Source organism: Phyllobates terribilis, unplaced genomic scaffold (genome assembly GCF_046119375.1).
Source record: "Phyllobates terribilis strain yellow unplaced genomic scaffold, ASM4611937v1 Scaffold_4__5_contigs__length_816908805, whole genome shotgun sequence".
NCBI classification, from domain to species: domain Eukaryota; kingdom Metazoa; phylum Chordata; class Amphibia; order Anura; family Dendrobatidae; genus Phyllobates; species Phyllobates terribilis.
Genome location: NW_027362764.1, coordinates 37,921,919 through 37,945,716, shown reverse-complemented (window position 1 = coordinate 37,945,716; position 23,798 = coordinate 37,921,919). Strand labels below are relative to the sequence as shown.

At 46.3% G+C, this 23,798-nt stretch overlaps 1 protein-coding gene across 3 annotated transcripts in view; it reads right to left on the bottom strand.

Annotated features, from left to right (window-relative positions):
* CRPPA (CDP-L-ribitol pyrophosphorylase A) overlaps window positions 1-23,798 on the bottom strand; it is a 220,744-nt gene that overhangs the window by 114,972 nt on the left and 81,974 nt on the right. For all 3 annotated transcript variants that reach the window (XM_073676467.1, XM_073676466.1, XM_073676465.1), the window contains one exon: window positions 3,158-3,255. In XM_073676467.1, the coding sequence (XP_073532568.1) occupies window positions 3,158-3,255 (98 nt within the window). The remainder of the gene's footprint in view (window positions 1-3,157; window positions 3,256-23,798) is intronic.

Genomic DNA, 23,798 nt, shown 5'->3' with positions numbered 1-23,798 from the left:
ATTGTACTATATGGAGGACTATGGGGGTGCATTATACTGTATGGAGGACTATGGGGGTGCATTATACTACATGGAGGACTATGGGAAGTGCATTATACTACATGGAGGACTATGGGAAGTGCATTATACTATATGGAGGACTATGGGGAGTATATTATACTGTATGGAGGATTAAGGGAAGTGTATTATACAGTATGGAGGACTATGGGGTGCATTATACTTTATGGAGGACTATGGGAAGTGCACTATACTATATGGAGGACTATGGGGAGTGTATTATACTGTATGGAGGACTATGGGGTGCATTATACTATATGGAGGACTATGGGAAGTGCATTATACTATATGCAGGACTATGAGGAGTGTATTATACTGTATGGAGGACTAAGGGAGGTGCATTATACTGTATGGAGAACTAAGGGAGGTGCATTATACGGTATGGAGGACTATGAGGAGTGCATTATACTATATAGAGGACTATGACGAGTGCATTATACTATATAGAGGCCTATGAGGAGTGCATTTTACTATATGGAGGACTGTATGTTGTGCATTGTACTATATGGAGGACTATGGGCTGTGCATTATACTATATGGAGGACTATGAGGAGTGCATTATACTATATAGAGGCCTACGGGGAGTGCATTTTACTATATGGATGACTACATGCTGTGCATTGTACTATATGGAGGACTACGGGCTATGTATTGTACTATATGGAGGACTACGGGCTATGCATTATACTATATGGAGGACTATGGGGAGTGCAGACTATGGGAAGTGCATTATACTGTATGGAGGACTATGGGGAATGCAATATACTATATACAGGACTATGAGGAGTGCATTATACTATATAGAGGCCTATGGGGAGTGCATTATACAATATGGATGACTATATGCTGTGCATTGTACTATATGGAGGACTACGGGGAGTGCATTATACTATATGGAGGACTATTGGGAGTGCATTATACTATATGGAGGACTATGGGGAGTGCATTATACTATATGGAGGACTATGGGGAGTGCATTATACTATATAGAGGCTTATTGGGAGTGCATTCTACTATATGGGTGACTATGGGGAGTGCATTATACTGTATGGAGGACTATGGGGAGTGCATTATACTGTATAGAGGCTTATGGGGAGTGCATTATACTATATGGAGGACTATGAGCTGTGCAGTATATTATATGGAGGACTATGGAATGCATTATACTATATGGAGGATTATGGGGAGTGCATTATACTTCTATGGGGCCCCATGACTTCTATGTACGCCCCTGGTGAGTATAACGGTTTATTTTTTTATACATTAAAAAACAGCACTAGAATGGGGGACATATATACCAGGATGGGGCTGATGAGAAAGGACATATACCAGGATGGGGCTGAGGAAAAGGGACAAATACCAGGATGGGGCTGATGACACGGGACATATTCCAGGATGGGGCTGAGGAGAAGGGACATATACCAGGATGGGGCTGAGGAGAAGGGACATATACCAGGATGGGGCTGAGGAGAAGGGACATATACCAGGATGGGGCTGATGAGAAGGGACATATACCAGGATGGGGCTGAGGAGAAGGGACATATACCAGGATGGGGCTGAGGAGAAGGGACATATACCAGGATGGGGCTGATGAGAAGGGACATATACCAGGATGGGGCTGAGGAGAAGGGACATATACCAGGATGGGGCTGAGGATAGTGGGACATATACCAGGATGGGGCTGAGGATAGTTGGAAATGAGAACTGAACAACTAAAATTTTCTGATTTGTGTCTTTCTCCAAAAATTTGCTAAAAAATAAATAACAAAACAATTTCACATAAAATGGTCTTTTTTTTTTGGTGGGGGGGGGGGGGGGGGGGGCGACAAGCAGTGTGATCACCGTTACAGCAGATTTAGGAATCTGCCCTTTAAAGTATTCAAGGGAAATGCTCCTAAAACTTGGAGAACGGGGGAAGTATCAGGACCAGTGATGAAATATTTCACATTCCACTCTGATTATCAGCATTAATGAGGGGTATGAGGCCTGCGGGCACAGCTACTCCTCTTTACAAGCGTATGTGAAGTGCAGCCGTCTCCGCCGAGCAGCGAGACCTCTACAAAGCTGATCGGTGAAACAAGTCTGACTTGTTATTTCAGATCAGATCGGCTCTCCAGATGCTGCACGACTACAGCTCCCAGGTTGCCCTGACATCCTGCAGTTGGAACATCCAATTGTTACATGGAGACTGTCAGCAAGCAGGGTATCGGATTTTATAAGGCCAGTGTTTGTCAGTGCATGTGGTGAGCTGTATCTGTGCAAGAGGATGGAGCATCACCCCTATAACGTATGAATGGTTCCAGTACTCGATTTTTCTACTTTCACATTACTGTGAAGATTTCTCTTGTTGCTACACAGAACCCATCAACAAGTAGGTGACATTGGATGCGGAATCTTCTATCATTGTTGGAGCTTTCTCTCTCCAGAAGTTACACAACTACAAGTGCCAGGGTGTCATGACAGCCTGCAGACTGTGTGTACAAAAAAAGAAACTGTCAGCAAGCAGGGTAGCAATGATAACAGATTTTAATAAATCAATGGTTTTCATTGCTTGCAAGTAGTTTTATTTGCAAAAAGTTGGAGTTACCCCTGTAAAGTATAAAGGGATGATACCCATTTTTTTTTATGAAAAATTACATAGAAACCATCAACAAGTAGGGAACACTTCATGTTGAATCCCCACTCCTCATTGCTGCAGACTACCCCTCTACAGATGTTGCAAAACTACAGTTCCCAGGATGCCTTTACACTCTGCAGACTGTGTGCAAAATATTCTACAGTTATATGGAAGCAGTCAACAAGCAGGGTAGCAATGATGATAGATTTGATTAAAGTCTGTGGTTTTCAGTAATTGCAAAGAGTTGTACTTGTACAAGTTTGGAGAATCACCCGTGTAAAGAATGACTGGTTATAGTATACTCTAGTTGCTACAAGGAAACCATCAGTAAGTAGGCATAATTCCTAGATTTAGGAGCCCTAGTTATTTAATACATAATAAACATCTACCACAAGAATATTTTTCGGACATGCTAAGAAAACTTTGACAAAATTTCCCAGAAAATGCAGTGAATGGGATGGGACCCGAGAAGGACCCGTTCACCTTTATGTGGGACTTTAGGTTTTCGTGAAGTCGAAATCCGACCTGCACCGCCTCCTCCTTCATATTAGTGATGATGCAGAGACGGTCAGAGATGCGATCTGCAGAGAACAAAAGAAAAGTAAAAAGTCAGCACACGTAGAAAAAATCCAAACATATAAAGGAATAGGGTGTACTAATATATGAAGCCCCCCTGGGAATAATCAGCAGTGAAAGTCACGGAGACTGGAACAAATCCTCCGACCAGAACGGCAGCAGATCTCCTGCCCGGTCTGAAAGACTCGTGAATAAAGGGGTCTACTCAAATAACACTACTCCATGTGACTTGTGAGGGCGCAGCACACATACAGGGGCTATGGAGAGCAGCTTTATTTAGGGGGCTTGGATTAGTTTGGGGGGTCTGTTCTGAGGCCTGTATTTATATGGGGTACTGGTATGGGGTTTAGTATTTGTATTAGATTAGGGGGGGTCTGGTCTGGGGTCTGTATTAATTTTGAGAGTCTGGTCTTTGGGATCTGTATTAGGTTATGGGGTCTGCTCTGGCATCTGTATTAGTTTGGAGCATCAAGTCTGGGTCCATTTAGCTAAGGGGGTCTGTATTAGTTTAGAGAGTCTGGTTTGGGGTCTGTTTTGTCTATTGGGTCTGGTCTAGGGTCAGTATTAGTTTATGGAGTTTAGTCTGGGGTCTATACTAAATTAGAGAGTCCAATCTGGGATCTGTTAGTTTACGGTGTCAGGTCTGGGGTCTGCACTAGTTTAGGGGGTCTGGTCTAGGGTCTGTATTAGTTTAGAGAGTCTGGTCTGGGGCCTGTATTTATTTAGGGATCTGGTCTGGGGCCTGTATTTATTTAGGGGGTCTGGTCTGGGGCCTGTATTTATTTAGGGGGTCTGGTCTGGGGTCTGTATTTATTTAGGGGGTCTGGTCTGGGGTCTGTATTTATTTAGGGGGTCTGGTCTGGGGTCTGTATTTATTTAGGGGGTCTAGTCTGGGGTCTGTATTTATTTAGGGGTCTGTATTTCTCTATTGGATATGGTCTAGGGTCTCCATTTGTTTAGGGTGTCCGGTTTGGAGTCTGTATTAGTTTACGGGGTCTGGTTTGCAGTCTATATTAATTAATGGGACTAGTCTGGGGTCTTTATTAATTGAGGGGTCTGGTCTGGGGTCTATATTACTTAATGGATCTGGTCTGGGGTGGTTATTAATGTACAAAACCTACAAAAGACAAAAGACAAAAATATATCTCATACCCTACCATCATTATATATAAATGTAAAGCAAAGTTGCATAATAAATATAGGGTACTTAGTGAACTATTTTTGATCAAAAAAAGTATACAAGCCGTCCCACCAGCGACAAGGTGACCCTAAATTGGGACGGTACCTATACTGCCTATATTAAAAACCTTACTGTATATCAAAGTTGAAGCAATGCATATAAAAGGGTAGACAAATAGGACCGGGTCCCAACTCCAGACCACCCAGGCCCGTGGTAAGCTACATATATACCAGTCAGCTCAACAAAGGGGATGCCACACCCTTAAATTGCACAGAATGCAAACAAGACAAAAAAAAAGGCAATGTGAACTGAGGTCTAAGATGGTAGACATGCAAGAAATAGGAGCATGGGTTATTAATGTGTCTGGTCTGGGATCTGTATTAATTGAGGGGTCTGGTCAGGGGGGTGTATTAGTTTAGGGGGGTTCTGGTCTGGGGTCTACATTAATTAATGGGTCAGGTCTGGGTTCTGTATTAATTAAGGGGTCTGGTCTGGGGTTTGCACTAGTTTAGGGGGTCTGGTCTAGGGACTGCATTAGTTTAGAGAATCTGATCTGGGGTCTATATTAAATAATGGGTCTGATCTGGGGTCTGTATTTATTTAGGGGCCTGTATTTCTCTAATGGGTCTGGTCTAGGGTCTGCATTAGTTTAGGGTGCCAGGTCTGGGGTCTGTATTAGTTTAAGGGGTCTGGTCTGCAGTCTATATTACTTAATTGATCTGGTCTGGAGTCTGTATTAGTTTAGGAAGTCTGGTCTGGGGTCTGTATTAATGTGTCTGGTCAGGGATCTGTATTAATTGAGGGGTCTGATCTGGGGTCTGTATTAATTGAGGGGTCTGGTCTGGGGTCTGTATTAATTGAGGGGTCTGGTCTGGGGTATATATTAACGGAGGTGTCTGGTCTGCGGTCTATTAGTTTATGGAGTCTGGTCTGGGGTCTGTATTAATTGAGGGGTCTGGTCTGGGGTCTGTATTAATTGAGGGGTCTGGTCTGGGGTCTGTATTAATTGAGGGGTCCGGTCTGGGGTATTAATTGAGGGGTCTGGTCTGGGGTGTGTATTAATTGAGGGGTCTGGTCTGGGGTCTGTACTAGTATAGGGGTTCATGTCTGGTGTCTACATTAATTAATGGGTTTGGTCTGGGGTCTGTATTAGTTGAGGCTGCTGGTCTGGGGTCTGTATTAGTCGAAGCCCCTGGTCTTGGGTCTGTATTAGTCGAGGCCCCTGGTCTGGGGTCTGTATTAGTCGAGGCCCCTGGTCTGGGGTCTGTATTAGTCGAGGCCCCTGGTCTGGGGTCTGTATTAGTCGAGGCCGCTGGTCTGGGGTCTGTATTAGTCGAGGCCGCTGGTCTGGGGTCTGTATTTGTCTACTGGGTCTGGTCTGGGGTCTGTATTAGTCGAGGCTGCTGGTCTGGGGTCTGTATTAGTCGAGGCCGCTGGTCTGGGGTCCGTATTAGTCGAGGCCGCTGGTCTGGGGTCCGTATTAGTCGAGGCCGCTGGTCTGGGGTCCGTATTAGTCGAGGCCGCTGGTCTGGGGTCCGTATTAGTCGAGGCCGCTGGTCTGGGGTCTGTATTAGGCAAGGCCGCTGGTCTGGGGTCTGTATTAGGCAAGGCCGCTGGTCTGGGGTCTGTATTTGTCTACTGGGTCTGGTCTGGTGTCTGTATTAGTCGAGGCCGCTGGTCTGGGGTCTGTATTAGTCGAGGCCGCTGGTCTGGGGTCCGTATTAGTCGAGGCCGCTGGTCTGGGGTCCGTATTAGTCGAGGCCGCTGGTCTGGGGTCCGTATTAGTCGAGGCCGCTGGTCTGGGGTCTGTATTAGTCGAGGCCGCTGGTCTGGGGTCTGTATTAGGCGAGGCCGCTGGTCTGGGGTCTGTATTTGTCTACTGGGTCTGGTCTGGTGTCTGTATTAGTCGAGGCCGCTGGTCTGGGGTCTGTATTAGTCGAGGCCGCTGGTCTGGGGTCCGTATTAGTCGAGGCCGCTGGTCTGGGGTCCGTATTAGTCGAGGCCGCTGGTCTGGGGTCCGTATTAGTCGAGGCCGCTGGTCTGGGGTCCGTATTTGTCTACTGGGTCTGGTCTGGTGTCTGTATTAGTCGAGGCCGCTGGTCTGGGGTCTGTATTAGTCGAGGCCGCTGGTCTGGGGTCTGTATTAGTCGAGGCCGCTGGTCTGGGGTCTGGTCTGATGAAAGGAATCAGGGTCGGTATTACATCAGGACTCGGCGTTTGTAGAAATCCATAGAAGAATTGTGCGGATTCTATTTTTTTTTTCAGTAACTCGATGGCTTTATTCTTAGATTTGATGGGGAAATGTCCCGTCTTTCCACACTTTTCTTAGGACTACTCTTCTCACCATTGTTGCTGCGTCCTATCACTTACACACATGAAGTGGGAGAAGAGTGAAGCTGTCAGGTACATTCAGCATTGAAGGATCTGTCCAGGAGAACCGCAGCCTACAATCCTGAGCGTATTCTGAATTTTCCCCGCCGAGACAAACCCCACTGATATCAGCAAACAAATATTACTCCTGTATCGCAGGGACTTGTTGAGCCCACCCAATGCCTGACATGCCCGGGCGTACAGCGGGCGAAGGTCCCGGCAATGCCTGCAGTAATATATTTATAAAGCATCAGGCACATTCCCCGTAACTTCCTCGATTAATCCCTGCAAACAATTCCGTGCTGAGCCCAGAGTCAACGTGGCCTCCTGTGACTCATGTCATTGCCTCTCGGCAGGAGAAAAGGCTGTATTTGTCTACTGGGTCTGGTCTGGTGTCTGTATTAGTCGAGGCCGCTGGTCTGGGGTCTGTATTAGTCGAAGCCCCTGGTCTTGGGTCTGTATTAGTCGAGGCCCCTGGTCTGGGGTCTGTATTAGTCGAGGCCCCTGGTCTGGGGTCTGTATTAGTCGAGGCCCCTGGTCTGGGGTCTGTATTAGTCGAGGCCGCTGGTCTGGGGTCTGTATTAGTCGAGGCCGCTGGTCTGGGGTCTGTATTTGTCTACTGGGTCTGGTCTGGGGTCTGTATTAGTCGAGGCTGCTGGTCTGGGGTCTGTATTAGTCGAGGCCGCTGGTCTGGGGTCCGTATTAGTCGAGGCCGCTGGTCTGGGGTCCGTATTAGTCGAGGCCGCTGGTCTGGGGTCCGTATTAGTCGAGGCCGCTGGTCTGGGGTCCGTATTAGTCGAGGCCGCTGGTCTGGGGTCTGTATTAGGCAAGGCCGCTGGTCTGGGGTCTGTATTAGGCAAGGCCGCTGGTCTGGGGTCTGTATTTGTCTACTGGGTCTGGTCTGGTGTCTGTATTAGTCGAGGCCGCTGGTCTGGGGTCTGTATTAGTCGAGGCCGCTGGTCTGGGGTCCGTATTAGTCGAGGCCGCTGGTCTGGGGTCCGTATTAGTCGAGGCCGCTGGTCTGGGGTCCGTATTAGTCGAGGCCGCTGGTCTGGGGTCTGTATTAGTCGAGGCCGCTGGTCTGGGGTCTGTATTAGGCGAGGCCGCTGGTCTGGGGTCTGTATTTGTCTACTGGGTCTGGTCTGGTGTCTGTATTAGTCGAGGCCGCTGGTCTGGGGTCTGTATTAGTCGAGGCCGCTGGTCTGGGGTCCGTATTAGTCGAGGCCGCTGGTCTGGGGTCCGTATTAGTCGAGGCCGCTGGTCTGGGGTCCGTATTAGTCGAGGCCGCTGGTCTGGGGTCCGTATTTGTCTACTGGGTCTGGTCTGGTGTCTGTATTAGTCGAGGCCGCTGGTCTGGGGTCTGTATTAGTCGAGGCCGCTGGTCTGGGGTCTGTATTAGTCGAGGCCGCTGGTCTGGGGTCTGGTCTGATGAAAGGAATCAGGGTCGGTATTACATCAGGACTCGGCGTTTGTAGAAATCCATAGAAGAATTGTGCGGATTCTATTTTTTTTTTCAGTAACTCGATGGCTTTATTCTTAGATTTGATGGGGAAATGTCCCGTCTTTCCACACTTTTCTTAGGACTACTCTTCTCACCATTGTTGCTGCGTCCTATCACTTACACACATGAAGTGGGAGAAGAGTGAAGCTGTCAGGTACATTCAGCATTGAAGGATCTGTCCAGGAGAACCGCAGCCTACAATCCTGAGCGTATTCTGAATTTTCCCCGCCGAGACAAACCCCACTGATATCAGCAAACAAATATTACTCCTGTATCGCAGGGACTTGTTGAGCCCACCCAATGCCTGACATGCCCGGGCGTACAGCGGGCGAAGGTCCCGGCAATGCCTGCAGTAATATATTTATAAAGCATCAGGCACATTCCCCGTAACTTCCTCGATTAATCCCTGCAAACAATTCCGTGCTGAGCCCAGAGTCAACGTGGCCTCCTGTGACTCATGTCATTGCCTCTCGGCAGGAGAAAAGGCAACATTGCAAACAAAGCCCAGCGCTTCCTCTTCTGTCCACACTTGCGGTGGTAGCGGCAGCGCCGTTCAGGACAAGTCACCGTCTGTGAACACAAACTATCTACATCCGCTTGGTGACCTCAAATGTGACTAAAAGAATAAAACCTGCAGAAATAAAGTCTGTAAGGACTAGAAGGCGGCTCTTCTATCATGGAAGTTAATGAAAATGCTCCATATCATCACCATGCAAGCTGCCTCTTCAGAGAGGAAGAGGACAAGAACTCTATAGCGCCACCTGTTGGAAGCAGCAATCCTACAAGTCACTATCGACCCTTTAAAGAGCCTCGCAATATGACTTAGAATAAAAGCCAAATCAGAATCTCAGTTTGCAGACACGGTGTTTCAGGCTATTGCTTCTCATCAGTGCAAAGTATGAGAACCGAGTTGGCTAGGTGAGAGGCTCTGGATTGAGGTCTAAGGGGTAACGTTTCTCCTTGTGGAGAGTGACATACCGGCCCTGGCATGCCAATCTAGGGAGGCTTATTCAGCGTGCCATGCTCCTCTGGGAAATTAAATATGCAAATTGCCTCTTCAGAGAGAGAGAGAAATAGAACTCTATAACGCCACCCATCACCTAGCCGAATCACTGATGAGGGGCAATACCCAGAAACACTGTGTCTGAAAATTGAGATTCTGATTTGGCTTTTATCCCAAGTCATATTGCACGACTCGTTAAAGGGTCGATAGTGACTTGTAGGATTGCTGCTTCCAACAGGTGGCGCTATAGAGTACTACTCCTCTTCCTCTCTGAGGAGGCAATTTCCATATTTAATTTCCCAGAGGAGCATTGCACGGCGAATAAGCCTCCTTACCTTGGCATGCCAGGGCCGGTATGTCAGTCACTCTCCACAAGGAGAAACGTTACCTCTTAGACCATATGATCACCAAAATTGATGTAGGAAAGAAGGAAGCTACATCAATAATGGCCCCCGTACACATTAGATAGAAGTTGGATGAAACTGACGATTTCAACCATATTGTTCGTTTCAACCGATGGCCGACCTACAAAAGTCCACCATCCTTCAAAAGATCGACTCGGACATGTTGGATTTTTTTTCTGGGCGATCACAAATACTGAATGTATCAGCAGTCGAATAAAATCCAACAGGCCCAATGTTGTTTAAGATGTTTTGCTTTTATTCCCGCTGACGAATGACGAATTCGTTGGCCCATTTTTTCTTGTGTGTATGGGGATCTTAACTCTCCCTCTTTGCTGAGATTGCATGCTGTGAGAGGGGAGGAAGAGAAGCTCTAAAGATAACTAAAAGTATCTTAAGGTGCCGATCACACGATTACAAGAGAACAACGCTCGTTAGTCGGGTAAAGTGATTTTTGAGCTTGCCTGAAAATCATCGTCCTCGGCAGCACATCGTCCTTTGGAGACAGGACTCGCGATGCCGATGGCAGTTATAAGGGATCAAACTCTTTGGTAGTTGGTACCGTTCACATAGGCAGGCAATGCAGTCAGGTCCAAAACAGGTGAAGTTTAATATCTCCATAAACTTCCAGAAAAGTCCAAACAAAACAGCCTTTTCTGAGCACAAAAGGTATAACAGAAACAAAACACAAAATAAACAGTCCATTTATAGCACACGCTCACCCATTTAGATGTCAGTCCATCACTCTCAGCCTCTGGAAGACTGAGCCACATAAACAAGGTCTTTCACCTTCCACACACAGACCCTTATGGAGCAGTTCAGCGGCCCTTTTACACCAGCTGCACCTCCTGGATTTGATGATGGGAACAACCTGTCCCGCACAGGTCTTCCAGCCATTCCTAAAACCTGGACCCAAAATCCAGGCCCATTAAAAACCCTGTCAGCACTATTAGTGCTGGAGGTTGTTCTCCAGCTAGGCACCTCAGTGACACAAACTCCTTCCAGGACTCGTCCGGCTGCAACCGTACATAGTCTATGCGCACTGAACAATTATAATAGATCGTATAGGGAGCATAGGTAATCACAGTCCGGCGGTATACACACAGTAAGTCGGCCCTCCTGACCAGAGCATGACAGCTGCATAGAAATACATGAAGCTGTCAAGCTCAGGTCACGAGAGCCGCCGGCCAGTCCAAGCATTGTGATGCGATCGTTGTCCATGTTATATGGCCATCTACCAAGACTTACCTTACGCATTTTCCCTCTACATTTTCTTTTTATCCGACGTTTGTGTATTGATTTAACACTCAAAATATTTGAAGCAGGAAAAGAAAAAAAAAAGAGAATTTGCATTTTTCCCTTAATAGAATAGTATCTCACTATCTACACCTGCAAAATCCAATGGGGCAAAATAATGGAATTCATAAATTGTGCATTTTACAGATCATTACACAACGCAATGTATCACTAATTCCAATAACGATTATTACACAGGAAAGGTGTGTGTCCGCATAATACTTTATTTCCAGCAAGGAGACTTGCTCGAATCCTACACTCTTGGGTGAATAGATACAGATAATCCCATCAGGATGTTCTCTCTATATAAACCTTGTAATTTCTACAGAAAATCCCATGGACAGGAAATAATTTTACTGATTCACAACAGAAATGATGTGATGACACAAGAATGACAAAGCCGCAGATACATCTCTAGTCTTAAATGTTGGATCCTTAATTCTTGCTTCTTTTTTGGGGATTTAGATATAAAAGCCATAGCCAAGATCTTTCTATCCAAGTCTTCTGATTTAAGTTAACAAGTTTAAATCTTCCTTTCAGAGTCTTCTCATTTACATTACTTAGATACAAGCCTTTCAGTCATTTACCTTACCAAGTCTAGATCTTTCTATCAGTTTTCAGATTTACATTTCTTACTCAAAAGCCTTTTATCGCAGTCCTCGGATTTACATTCCCATGTCAAGATCCTTCTAAAGTCTTCTGATTTCCGTTATCAAGTCAAGATCCTTCTAAATCATATGATTCATGGTAGTCCGTGTAAAACCTTCTCTCAATCTTCGAGTCAAGATCCTTCTATCCAAGTGGGATTAAGGTTCCCGAGTTGCAATCCTTTTATCTAAGTTTTCTGAGTTATCTAAACCAAGTGGAGATCTTTCCATTCAAGTCTTCTGAATTATGTTTCTGTGCCAAGGTCTGATTTACATTCCCAAGAGAGATCCAAATCATACCAAACTTGAGATCTTGCTAACTAAGTCTTGTGATTTTAATTTACGAGTTGAGATCCTTCTAGCCGAGTCTTCCATTTTTGTTACAGAGTTCAGATCCTTCTGTCCATGTCCTCTGAATTATGTTCCAAAGTAGAAATCCTTCTATCGATGCTGGATTTATGTTCCAAGTTGAGATGCTTTCTTCGGAATTTTCTGATTTATGTTCCTAAGTTTAGATCTTTCTATCCAAGCCTTACAATTCATGATATAGAGGCTAGATTTTTCCAACAGAGTTTTCTGAATTACGTGACTGAGTTGAGAGCCTTCTGTTCGAGTCTTCTGAATTACATTTTCAAGTCAGGATCCTTCTATTTTAGTCTTCTCATTTATGTTTCAGAGTTGAAATCCTTCTAATCAGAGTATTCTCATGTACATTCCTAAGTCAAGATGTTGCTATCAAAGTTTTCAGAGTTGCATTTCGGAGTTTAGATCTTTCTATCCAAGACCTCAGATTTACGTTACCAATTGAAGGTCCTTCTATCCGAGTTTTCGGAATTGTTTTACCAAGTCAAGGTTCTTCTATCCAAGTCTTTCGAATTGTATTACCAAATCAAGGTCCTTCTATCTGAGATCTCGGAATTGTTTTACCAAGTCAAGGTTCTTCTATCCAAGTCTTTCGAATTGTATTACCAAATCAAGGTCCTTCTATCTGAGTTCTCGGAATTGTATTACTAAGTCAAGGTCCTTCCATCGGAGTTTTTGGAATTGTATTACCAAATCAATGTCCCTCAATCCAAGTTTTCGGAATTGTATTATCAAGTCAAGGTCCTTTTATCCGAGTTTTCGGAACTAAATTACTAAGTCAAGGTTCTTCTATCCCAGTATACTTATTTACTTTACTGAGCAAGGAAAAAATTAAACTATAGGATTTCAGGTTCCTATAAAATGAACATTGGGAGGTATAGACCTGTATATCATCATCATGACAACATGACAAGCGTGCATGTGTTTCCATTAGGCAGAGGATAATAAGTCGTTGTCAGACTCCTCTTAAAATTTTTAACAAAGGTCAATTGTGTTAAATAAATGGAATGTAGACCAAAACAATGGCCGACCTTCGTCTAGTGGTATGATGAGCATAAAGTTTCCATTTCACAAGGGAGAGATCAAGTGAAACTATGTAAGGTGGCACGTTCATCTGGTATACTTCTGCTGGGTCTCTAGTGAGTTAGATACCTAAATATGAGAAGGAAGCTATATAAAATAATCTTTGACCAATACTCACCCTTCACCACTCCAGCATCATTGCCTGTTGTCCATGTCTCTACGCAAACGACATCGGATGAAAAATTTTTCATGGAACTCATCTAGTGCCAACTAGTGTTGAGCGAGCACTAAAATGCTCGGGTGCTCGAAGCTCGGGCCGAGCTCACTGTGATACTCGGGTGCTCGACCCGAGCAACGAGCCCAATGTTAGTGTATGGGAGACCCGAACATTTTTGCGGCGGCTCCCCCGGCAGTCTGTAGAAATCCTAAACAGTGCCCAAAACGATAGTGACAGTGCTCAAATGACATGGGGACAGCATGGGGATCGCCCCTGGAAGCATTTCTGACCCCCAGGTCACTGCTGTCAACAACGTGGTCAGAGGTATTAAGCCACTTTTACAGGCTCACAATAAAACGTTCAAAAACGAAAGTGAAAGTGCTTTCCTGTGAAATATGTTAACCCCTTAACGACCATGGGTCTTTCTGTTTTTGTGTTTTCTTTTTTTGCTCCCCTTCTTCCCAGAGCCAGAACTTTTTTAATTTTCGTTCAATATGGCCATGTGAGGGCTTATTTTTTGCGGGACGAGTTGTACTTTTAAACACCATCACTGGTTTTACCATATCGTGTGCTGGAAAATGGGAAAAAAATTCCAAGTGCAGTGAAACTGCAAAAAAATGCAATTGCACAGTTGTTTTTTGGGTCCTTTTTTTACCACGTTCACAGATTGCTAAAACTGACCTGCCATCATTATTTTCCAGGTCGTTACGAGTTCATAGACACCAAACATGTATAGGTTCTTTTTTATTTAAGTGGTGAAAAAAAAATCCAAAGCTTGCTAAAAAAACAAAAAAAAATGACGCCATTTTCCGAGACCCTTAGCTTCTCCATTTTTCGGGATCTGGGGCCAGGTGAGGGCTTATTTTTTGCGTGCCGGGCTGACGTTTTTATTGATACCATTTTGGGGTAGATCCGATGTTTTGATCGCCCGTTATTGCATTTTATTGCAAAGTTGTAGCGACCAAAAAAACTTAATTATGGCGTTTAAAATTTTTTTCTCGTTACGCCGTTTACTGATTGTATTAATTCTTCTTTTATATTGATAGATCGGGCGATTCTGAACGCGGCGATACCAAATATGTGTATGTGTTTTTTTTTTATATATATATATATATATATATATATTTTATTTTGAATGGGGCGAAAGGGGTGTGACTTAAACTTTTATATTTTTTTTTTTTTTTTTTTTAAACTTCTTTTTTTTTACACTTTCTGCTTCCTTCTATAGTCTCCAGAGGAGACTAGAAGCAGCAGTTGTCTGATTGCTTCTACTGCATATAAGCGATGAGCAGATCGCTTGTATGCAGGAGAAATGCTCACTTGCTATGAGCGCTGACCACTAGGTGGCGCTCATAGCAATTGAGACATGACAACCACAAACGTCTGCTGCAGACCCTGAGTTGTCATGCCCACCCATTGGTGACCTGCAATCACGTGAAGGGGTCACTGATGGGCGGGGCTTAGGACTCCCGGAAGCGCGAGTTAAATGCCACTGTCAGAGATTTAACATGTTAACAGCCGTGGGTGGATTGCGATTCCAATAATCAGCTGACATGTGCTCGCTTCAGTGCGGGCTCACCGCCGGAGCCCCCGCTGGACCGGCCTTCCCGACCTGGTGCGTACTATTACTGACCAGGTCGGAAAGGGGTTAAGGAACATCCTTTCCAGGGTAAAGACTTGTGTATAAGGTAAAATAAATAACCAAAAACAAAAATACTCCTCCACACCTTGGGCTATGTTCACAAGTAGCATTTTTTATGCGTTTTTGCACGTTTGTATTGCTTTCAACCGTGACAAATGCATTCACCGGGAAATGTAATTTTAACATTTTACAACCTTATCTGGCCATGTGTTGTGTGACACATGCATACAGTGCTAAAAAGACATGGGAACAGCATGGGGAAGACCCCTGGAAGCATCTCTGACACCCAGGTCACTGCCTAAAAGTGTGCCCATCAGAAGTGATCCTTGCCGCATCAGAAGATGCAGACTTGCAACTATCCCCGTGCAAGTCCTTGTCCCAGGGCAGTGTTCAATTGTACCTCCCCCATAACTTGCAATACAAGCGCAAGTATGCAGCCTGCCACCCACCCACCCCCAGGCTGCAATACCATACTGCTAGCTTGCTTGCACTTGAAATTGGGCCTTTTAGACATGTGGAGGTGGAATCTGGCCACCACGTCATGGCTGCGTCGGTAGCCTGGTATTCATACTCAGTTCCCAGCCGCCCCGCGACCGGGTGCCCACACACAGTCCCCAGCCGCGTGGGGGTGCCCGGGTGTCCATAAACGGTCCCCAGCCGCCCCTATTTGTCCCGGTGCGCCTTATACACAAGCGTGCATACCAAAACATTACCTGTGCCCTCCCCAAGTGAATGTGGCCAGGAATGGTCCATCTCACTGACGCCTTCACACTGGGTTAATATTGTGGAAGCCGGGACACAGTTGGACACTGGGATGCAACACGTCCTCCAGACATAGAGGATTGCGGGTCCTGGGTCAATCAGGCTTCAACACAAAGTTCAGAAGGTAGACAGCAGCAGTGGTCGGCCTCCTACACAACGAGTAAATTATTCATGATCATGAGGCCATCCACCTCCTTAGCTTTCTGTTCCTTGGAATGCAAGCGCATGTATGTAGTAGCAGCTAGGCCTGAGGTGGTCAGCGTTTTGGCGCATATTCTACCTCCTTCGAGGATTGCTGGATGTTTTCCTGCTACTATCCCAGTTCTATGACTCCCGTTAAAACAAAGCTTCAGGTGATGAATGATGGATGAGGTGGTGGCAAAGGAGAAAGAGCAGGAGGAACAGGGACCATTCACATCAATATCAGGCCAGCCAACCACACATGTCTTGTAGGATATGTTTCTGTACCAAAAGGAGAGGTTCAGCTACACAGTTATAAGGCATACAGTGAATGCAATGCCTACCAAAAATTTCAAGGCACTCCAAAGCCCCTTGGAAGTGACATGGAGGTCAGAGGGCCTTAACTAAACCGTTTTTTCCATTTATAGCAACTGGGTCTCCTGTACACTGTTGGCCTAAGCAGGGAATGGAAGGCTTTCCAAAAATTATTAGGCACTGCAATGCCCCTTGAAACAGACGTGGATTACAGCGTATTAAAAACCTTCTACCCATTATTGGGGAGTGGGTCTCCCTTAGTGTTCGCCTATGCATTGAAAAGCAAAAGCTGACAAAAATTAGGAGGAAATGCAATGCCCGTTGGAAGAGTCGTGGAGGTTAGAGGTAATTAAAAACAACAAGTCAATGCCCCTTGGAAGAGCTGTGGAGTTCAGAGTGGTTTAACAAGACAGTTTTAATGCCCCTTAGAAGAGACGTGGAGTTCAGAGTGGTTTAACAAGACAGTTTTAATGCCCCTTGGAAGAGATGTGGAGGTCACAGTAGCTTAACAAGATGGTTTTAATGCCCCTTGGAAGAGACGTGGAGTTCAGAGTGGTTTAACAAGACCGTTTTAATGCCCCTTGGAAGAGTGGTGGAGGTTACAGTGGAATAAAAAGACAATATCAATGCCCCGTGGAAGAGACGTGGAGGTCACAGTAGCTTAACAAGACGGTTTTAATGCCCCTTGGAAGAGTGGTGGAGGTCGCAGTGGAATAAAAAGACAATATCAATGCCCCTTGGAAGAGTGGTGGAGGTTACAGTGGAATAAAAAGACAATATCAACGCCCTGTGGAAGAGACGTGGAGGTCACAGTAGCTTAACAAGACGCTTTTAATGCCCCTTGGAAGAGTGGTGGAGGTCGCAGTGGAATAAAAAGACAATATTAACAACCCTTGGAAGAGACGTGGAGGTCACAGTAGCTTAACAAGACGATTTTAATGTCCCTTACAAGAGCCATGCAGTACAGCATATTAAAAACATTATTCCCATTATTGGGGAGTGGGTCTCCCATAGTCTTTGCCTATGCCTTCCAAGCAAAAGCTGCCAAAAATTAGGATAGAGGAACTTGCAATGCTGGCAACATGGACTACGGTCACTCTGGTGGTATAGTGGTCGTGGAGGCTGAGGATAAGGAGAAGAGCAAAAAACAGCCGAAATGAGGAAGCGTATACCCATGTGTGGGTGTGAAGCGATGCATGGGAATACACCTCCCGAAATAACACAGTGGATTTGACTTTATGTTACTCTGCTGTCATTTGGTGGTGATGAGAAGTCTGGCCCAATCCAGCCCTTGTTCATTTTGATAAGGGTCAGCTTGTCAGCATTGTCAGTTGACAGGCGAGTGCGCTGATCAGTTATAATTCCCCCAGCGGCACTAAAAACACGCTCCGATAACACGCTAGCGGCAGGGCAGGCCAGGACCTCCAATGCATACAGAGTGAGTTCATTCCAAGTGTCCAGCTTGGATACCCAATAATTAAAAGGCACAGAGGAATCACGGAGGACGCTGGTACGATCGGCAAGGTACTCCCTCACCATCTTTTGAAACTTTCCACTCCTTGTGAGAGTACCCCGCGCCTCAGGGCCTGTAAGCTGGGCGGGTGTCAGAAAACTGTCCCAGAACGTTGACAGTGTTCCCCTGCCTCTGCTGGATTGGAGTTGCATCTCTCTCGCCTGTACGCCTTGGTTGGGCAACGAACTGTGACCTCTGCCGCTAGCGTGTTCAGATGGGAATTCTTTTAAGAGTTCTGCAGCAAGGGCCTTCTGGTATTGCCCCATTTTTGTAGACCTCTCCACCTCAGGAATAAGAGAGTGCAAGTTCTCCTTGTAGCGGGGGTCTACAAGTGTCACCAACCAGTAATGACTGTCACCCAACATTTTGACAACTCGAGGGTCACGGTTAAGGCAGCGTAACATAAAGTCAGCCATGCGTGCCAGACTGGTAACTGGCAAGATTTCCGTGTCCTCACCAAGATGACGACTGACCATGCTCTCCTCCTCCTCCTCCTCTTCCTCCTCCCCCCTGCCCTCAGGCCACCCACGCTGAACCGACGGTATGACACTTGTACAGGTACTACCGTCTACAACGCATGATAGCAGCTCCTGTTCTTCCTCCTCCTCCTCTCCCTCATTGTCCCCCAATGCACGTTGGGATGAGATGAGGCTGGGCTGTGTGTAATCGCCCGCTAAGGCTTCTTGATCCATCTCATCATACTCTGGCTGCAATGCCTCCTCTTTAATTCTCTGCAGAGAGCGTTGCAAAAGACAGACAAGTGGGATGCTGACACTAATGATGGCGTCATCGCCACTCACCATCTTGGTGGCCTCCTCAAAGTTTGTCAGGATGGTACATATGTCAGACATCCAGGTCCACTCCTGAGGTCTTATGTGTGGAGTCTGACCTGAATATCGACGGCCTTGTTGATGCTGGTACTCCACAACTGCTCTCTTCTGCTCACAAATCCTTTGCAACATGTGGAGGGTAGAGTTCCAACGTGTGGGACAATCACACACCAGTCGGTGTGCCGGAAGCTGCAAACGCTGCTGCAACACAGCAAGGGTGGCGGAAGCTGTAGCCGACTTGCGAAAATGAGCTGACAGGTGGCGTACTTTCACGAGCAGATCTGGCAACTCGGGGTACGATTTAAGAAACCGCTGAACCACGAGGTTAAGCACATGAGCCAGGCATGGTACGTGTGTGATCTCACCTCGCCTCAGAGCCGCCACCAGGTTACGGCCATTGTCACACACGACCATGCCGGGATGTAGGCTCAGCTGTCTCAGCCACAGATCTGCCTGCTCTTTCACAGCTGTCCACAACTCACAAGCAGTGTGAGGTTTATCACCTAAGCTTATGAGTTTCAGCACAGCCTGTTGCCGCTTGGCGGAGGCAGTACTGCAATGCTTCCAGCTTGTAACTGATGTGGTGATATCTGAGATGGAGGCTGAACATGAGGAGGAGGAGGAGGAGGAGGATGCGCAGGAGCTGTACACTGTGGGGGCAACTCTGACTGACATAGGGCCCGCAATCCTCGGTGTGGGGAGGATGTGTTCCGTCCCAAGGTCCGACTGGGTCCCGGCTTCCACTATGTTTACCCAGTGTGCCGTCAGAGAGATGTACCGTCCCTGGCCACAAGCACTTGTCCACGTGTCCGTTGTCAGGTGGACTCTCCCAGTAACTGCGTTGTTGAGGGCACGGCAGATGCTTTGGGACACATAGTTACATAGTTTATAAGGCCGAAAAAAGACAAGCGTCCATCCAGTTCAGCCTATTTCTTGTGCACTGCTGCTATTCCGCAGCGTTGATCCAGGGGAAGGCAACAAAAAACCATGCGGTATAGGCCAATTTACATCATTGAGGAAAAATTCACTTCCCGACTCCAATCTGGCAGTCAGATTAAATCCCTGGATTAATTAACTATCACTAAGCATAAGATGTAATTTTATTGTTCTTAAGAAAGGCGTCCAGGCCTCTCTTGAACTCATTAAGTGAGTTGGACATCACCACTTCCTCTCCCAGAGAGTTCCAGAGTCTCACGGCTCTGACCGTAAAGAATCCCCTTCTATGCTGGTGCAGGAACCTCCTTTCCTCCAGACGCATAGTGTGCCCCCTCGTCTTTGTCACCATCCTTGGTATAAACAGGTCTTGGGTGAGATCTCTGTACTGCCCCCTCATGTATTTATACATGTTTATGAGGTCTCCCCTAAGCCTTCTCTTTTCCTACGTAAATAGGCCTAATTTTGACAACCTCTCTGGGTATTTTAGTCCCTCCATTCCCTTTATTACCTTAGTCGCCCTCCTTTGTACCCTCTCTAGGTCCAATATGTCTTTCCTGAGCACCGGAGCCCAGAACTGTGCACAATATTCTAAGTGCGGCCTTACCAGCGCTTTATACATAGGAAGAACAATGTTCTCATCATATGCCCCTATTCCTCTTCTGATGCATGCCATGACTCTATTTGCCTTCGCAGCTGCTGCCTGACATTGGGCACTCCAATTTAATTTGCTATTTACCAAGACGCCCAGGTCCTTCTCCATGTAAGATTTCCCCAACGGTTTCCCATTTAATATGTATGAGTGACTGCTGTTTTTCTTTCCCATGTGCATGACCTTACATTTATCAGCATTGAACCCCATTTGCCATTTTTTGGCCCAACTCCCCAATTTATCTAAATCCTCCTGTAGCTGTGCCCTATCCTCATCTGTATTAACTACTTTACAAAGTTTAGTATCATCTGCAAATATTGCTATTTTACTCTGGAACCCTTCCACTAGATCATTAATAAATATATTACATAATATAGGGCCCAAGACAGACCCTTGAGGCACCCCGCTAGTAACCCTGACACCCCCTGAGCTTACTCCATTGATAACCACCCTCTGCTTTCTATCACTCAGCCAGCTATTTACCCACTTGCACACATTATCCCCCAGACCAAGCATTCTCATTTTATATACCAACCTTTTGTGTGGCACGGTATCAAACGCTTTGGAGAAGTCAAGACACGTGCTTGTGTAGTGCGGGGATGGCACACCGGGCAAAATAGTGTCGGCTGGGGACCGAGTACCGAGGGACGGCCACCGCCATAAGATTGCGGAAGGATTCCGTCTCCACCAGCCTAAAAGGCAGCATTTCCAATGCAAGCAGTCGTGAAATGTGCGAATTTAGGACTGTGGCCTGTGGGGCGTTAGCTGCGAATTTCCGCTTTCGTTCAAAGGTCTGGGATATGGACAATTGAACGCTGCGGTGGGACGTGGACGTGGACGTTGATGCCGTTTCTTGAGAAACTGCCATAACAAGTGAAGACTGAGAGGAGGGGGCATCTTTGCATGCAGTATGGACAGGGGATTGCCTTGCACACACAACAGGGGGTTCTATTGCACGCACAACAGTGGAAGAAGCAGTGGTGACACCCGCTGACACTGGTCGTGGACCCTGGGTTTCGCCCCACAAAGTCGGGTGCTTTGCTGCCATGTGCCTGATCATGCTGGTGGTGGTCAGGCTGGTAGTTTTGTCACCCCTGCTGATGCTGGCATGGCAGGTGGTACATACGGCCTTTTTGGGGTTATCAGCAGAGTCTTTAAAAAAATTCCAGACTCTGGAAGACCTACCGCTTGTACTGCCAACGTCCCTCGTGTTGGTGTTACGGGAAACGGTTGCCCGCCTTCTGTGTGCGGCCACCACACTGCTTCTTCCTGCCTGTTGGGGTACTCTGCCTCCCTCCCCCTGTGTGCTGCTGGCCTCACTCTGCATGTCCTCCTTCCACATTGGGTCAGTTACTAGATCATCCACCACCTCCTCCTCTTCCACTTGCGCACCACGATCCTCCTCCTCACTTCCTGGCAATTGTGTCTCGTCATCGTCCACCTCTTGTGACAGATTGCCAACGTCGACTTCCTGTGGCCGTGGCTGTTCAAATATTTGGGCATCACAACATGGGATCTCCTCTTCCACCACTTCAAGCGTATCAGGCGAGGGGCCAAAATATGGAAATGGACCAGTGAACAGCTCTTCAGAGTGTCCAAGTGTGGGATCACTTGCTGTCTGACGACACTCGGCATGGTGGGAGGAAGGAGCATCAGGGTGAGGAGGAGTATGCGGTCGAGACTCACGGCTACTAAGAGTTGACCGTGTGGAAGACAGACCGGAGGTGGTGGTGCCCAGGTAACTGGAAGTATTGTCTGCTATCCAATTAATAACCTGTTCACACTGATCAGTTCTCAATACTGGTGTTGTTCTGTGCTTCCCTAGTAATTCGGTCAAGAAGTGGGAGCGAGAAGATGTGGCTGTTGGTTGTGGCACATTTTCACCTTGGCCACGGCCCATCCTCTGCACGAACCATTACCAGAACGTCCACTTCCACGTCCCTTGCCACACGCCTTGCCCATTGTAAATGAAGTAAAATAGCTTACACTTGCACTATCAATGGAAAAAGGGTAATAAAGAGTAGATTAGAACCGTGGAAGAGGAAAACCACAGTTATTGTTTACTGGGGTATACCACACTTTTTTAAATAGAGATATTTGCGGCTGAACAGTGAGCGACACACTAGAACTGCTTTTTTTTTTTTAGATACAAATGGCCCAAAATGGATAATACAGAGGTTTGAACCGTGGAAGTGCAAAACAACACTTCTGTTTCTCTAGCCTACACCAGACTATTTTCAACAGTTATATTTGTGTCTGAAAAATCAGAGACACGCTTTTTTTTTGGGGGGGGGGGTGGGGGGGACACACCAAAAGGTTAATAAGACGGGTATTTGTACAGTGTGAAGGAGGAAAAAAAAAGGAGGATTTAGATGGAAAAAAAAGGATTTTTCCTGGCCCCCGACACCTGGTGCTAAGTCCAGCAATTTCAGCAACAGGAGCACACAGGACTGTAATGCAGCGTTTGCTGGTATAACCACTGCGTCTCCTATACAGCCTGCCTGCCTGGTATCTGGGATGGATATTAGTCCTGAGAAGGACTGTTTGTTTGATCTGGCAGCCTTTACAGACCCTACACTAACTATTTCGCAGTTTATATCTCTCCCTAAATCAGCAGCGCTGTCCCTACACTGTCTAATCCGGAGCGACTGTGTCCAAGATGGCGGCGCCCGGTTTTAAATACTCGAGGTGACGCTGTGCGGCCAGCCAATCACTGTAATGCCCACAAACAACATGGCTGCGGCATTACAGTGACTGGCTGGCAATCCCTGCATGTTCATTGGCTCTGTAAAGAGCGCCAAACGTGCAGGGCGGAGAACCGAGCTCCCGCCCGAGTAACCCGGAAATGCTCGGTGCTCGCCGAACATCCCGAGTAGCGTGATGCTCGGGCGAGTACCGAGCAGTGTCGAGCATGTTCGCTCAACACTAGTGCCAACCAGTCTTCCTTATCCTAAATAAGACACCCAGAGATTTTGTGGAATGTCTCCCGAGAGATCAGATATAACAAAAAAAAAGACAGAAAATCCATAACAATGACCATGGTTTTGAAAAGGGATGTCCACAAGGTCATGTAAAGAAGGTGCGATATTCGGTGGTCCACAGACTTTTGGTCATATAATGTAACATTTCTCTACATTCCTATAAAAATTAGAAAAAAACCTTCAACCTTGTCAGGATTTCCACCACTTGAGAGTACATTGAGAGCACCTGGAAAACTTGGCTCTTTTTCAAATGACTATTCGTACACAGAGCGAGAATTGTTGTGTCAGGGGTCCGTCGCATCAATGTGTTCAATGCTTTTGTTTGTACATTTTACTTCTAAAAGCTTTCAGTCCGGGAAATGATACCTCTTGACTTGACTGCCAGGAGACTTGGACACCTGTGCTAAACACTCACTTTCTCTTAACCTTTATTTCCCAGCCTCAAGGATTACAGAGGTGACATAAAGCAACAGATGCCCTAAAGGAGTTCTGTGGTGCAAAAAAACGGGATCTTCTGTCAAATCAACCTTCTCTGCTAAGGGCCTTTCATGGAAATGAGAGAGGGAATCGTAAGAGACTGGTGCAGATGTTGTGTCTTGATTTACTTATTTACAAAAATGTAACAATACCAGCAGCAGAGCAGAGAAAACCAATTATGAAATTCCTCCGATGAAAGATATAAAGAATATGCCTTAGAATTTTAGGCATTTTGGAATAATAAGCTAAGAACTGAGCTTAT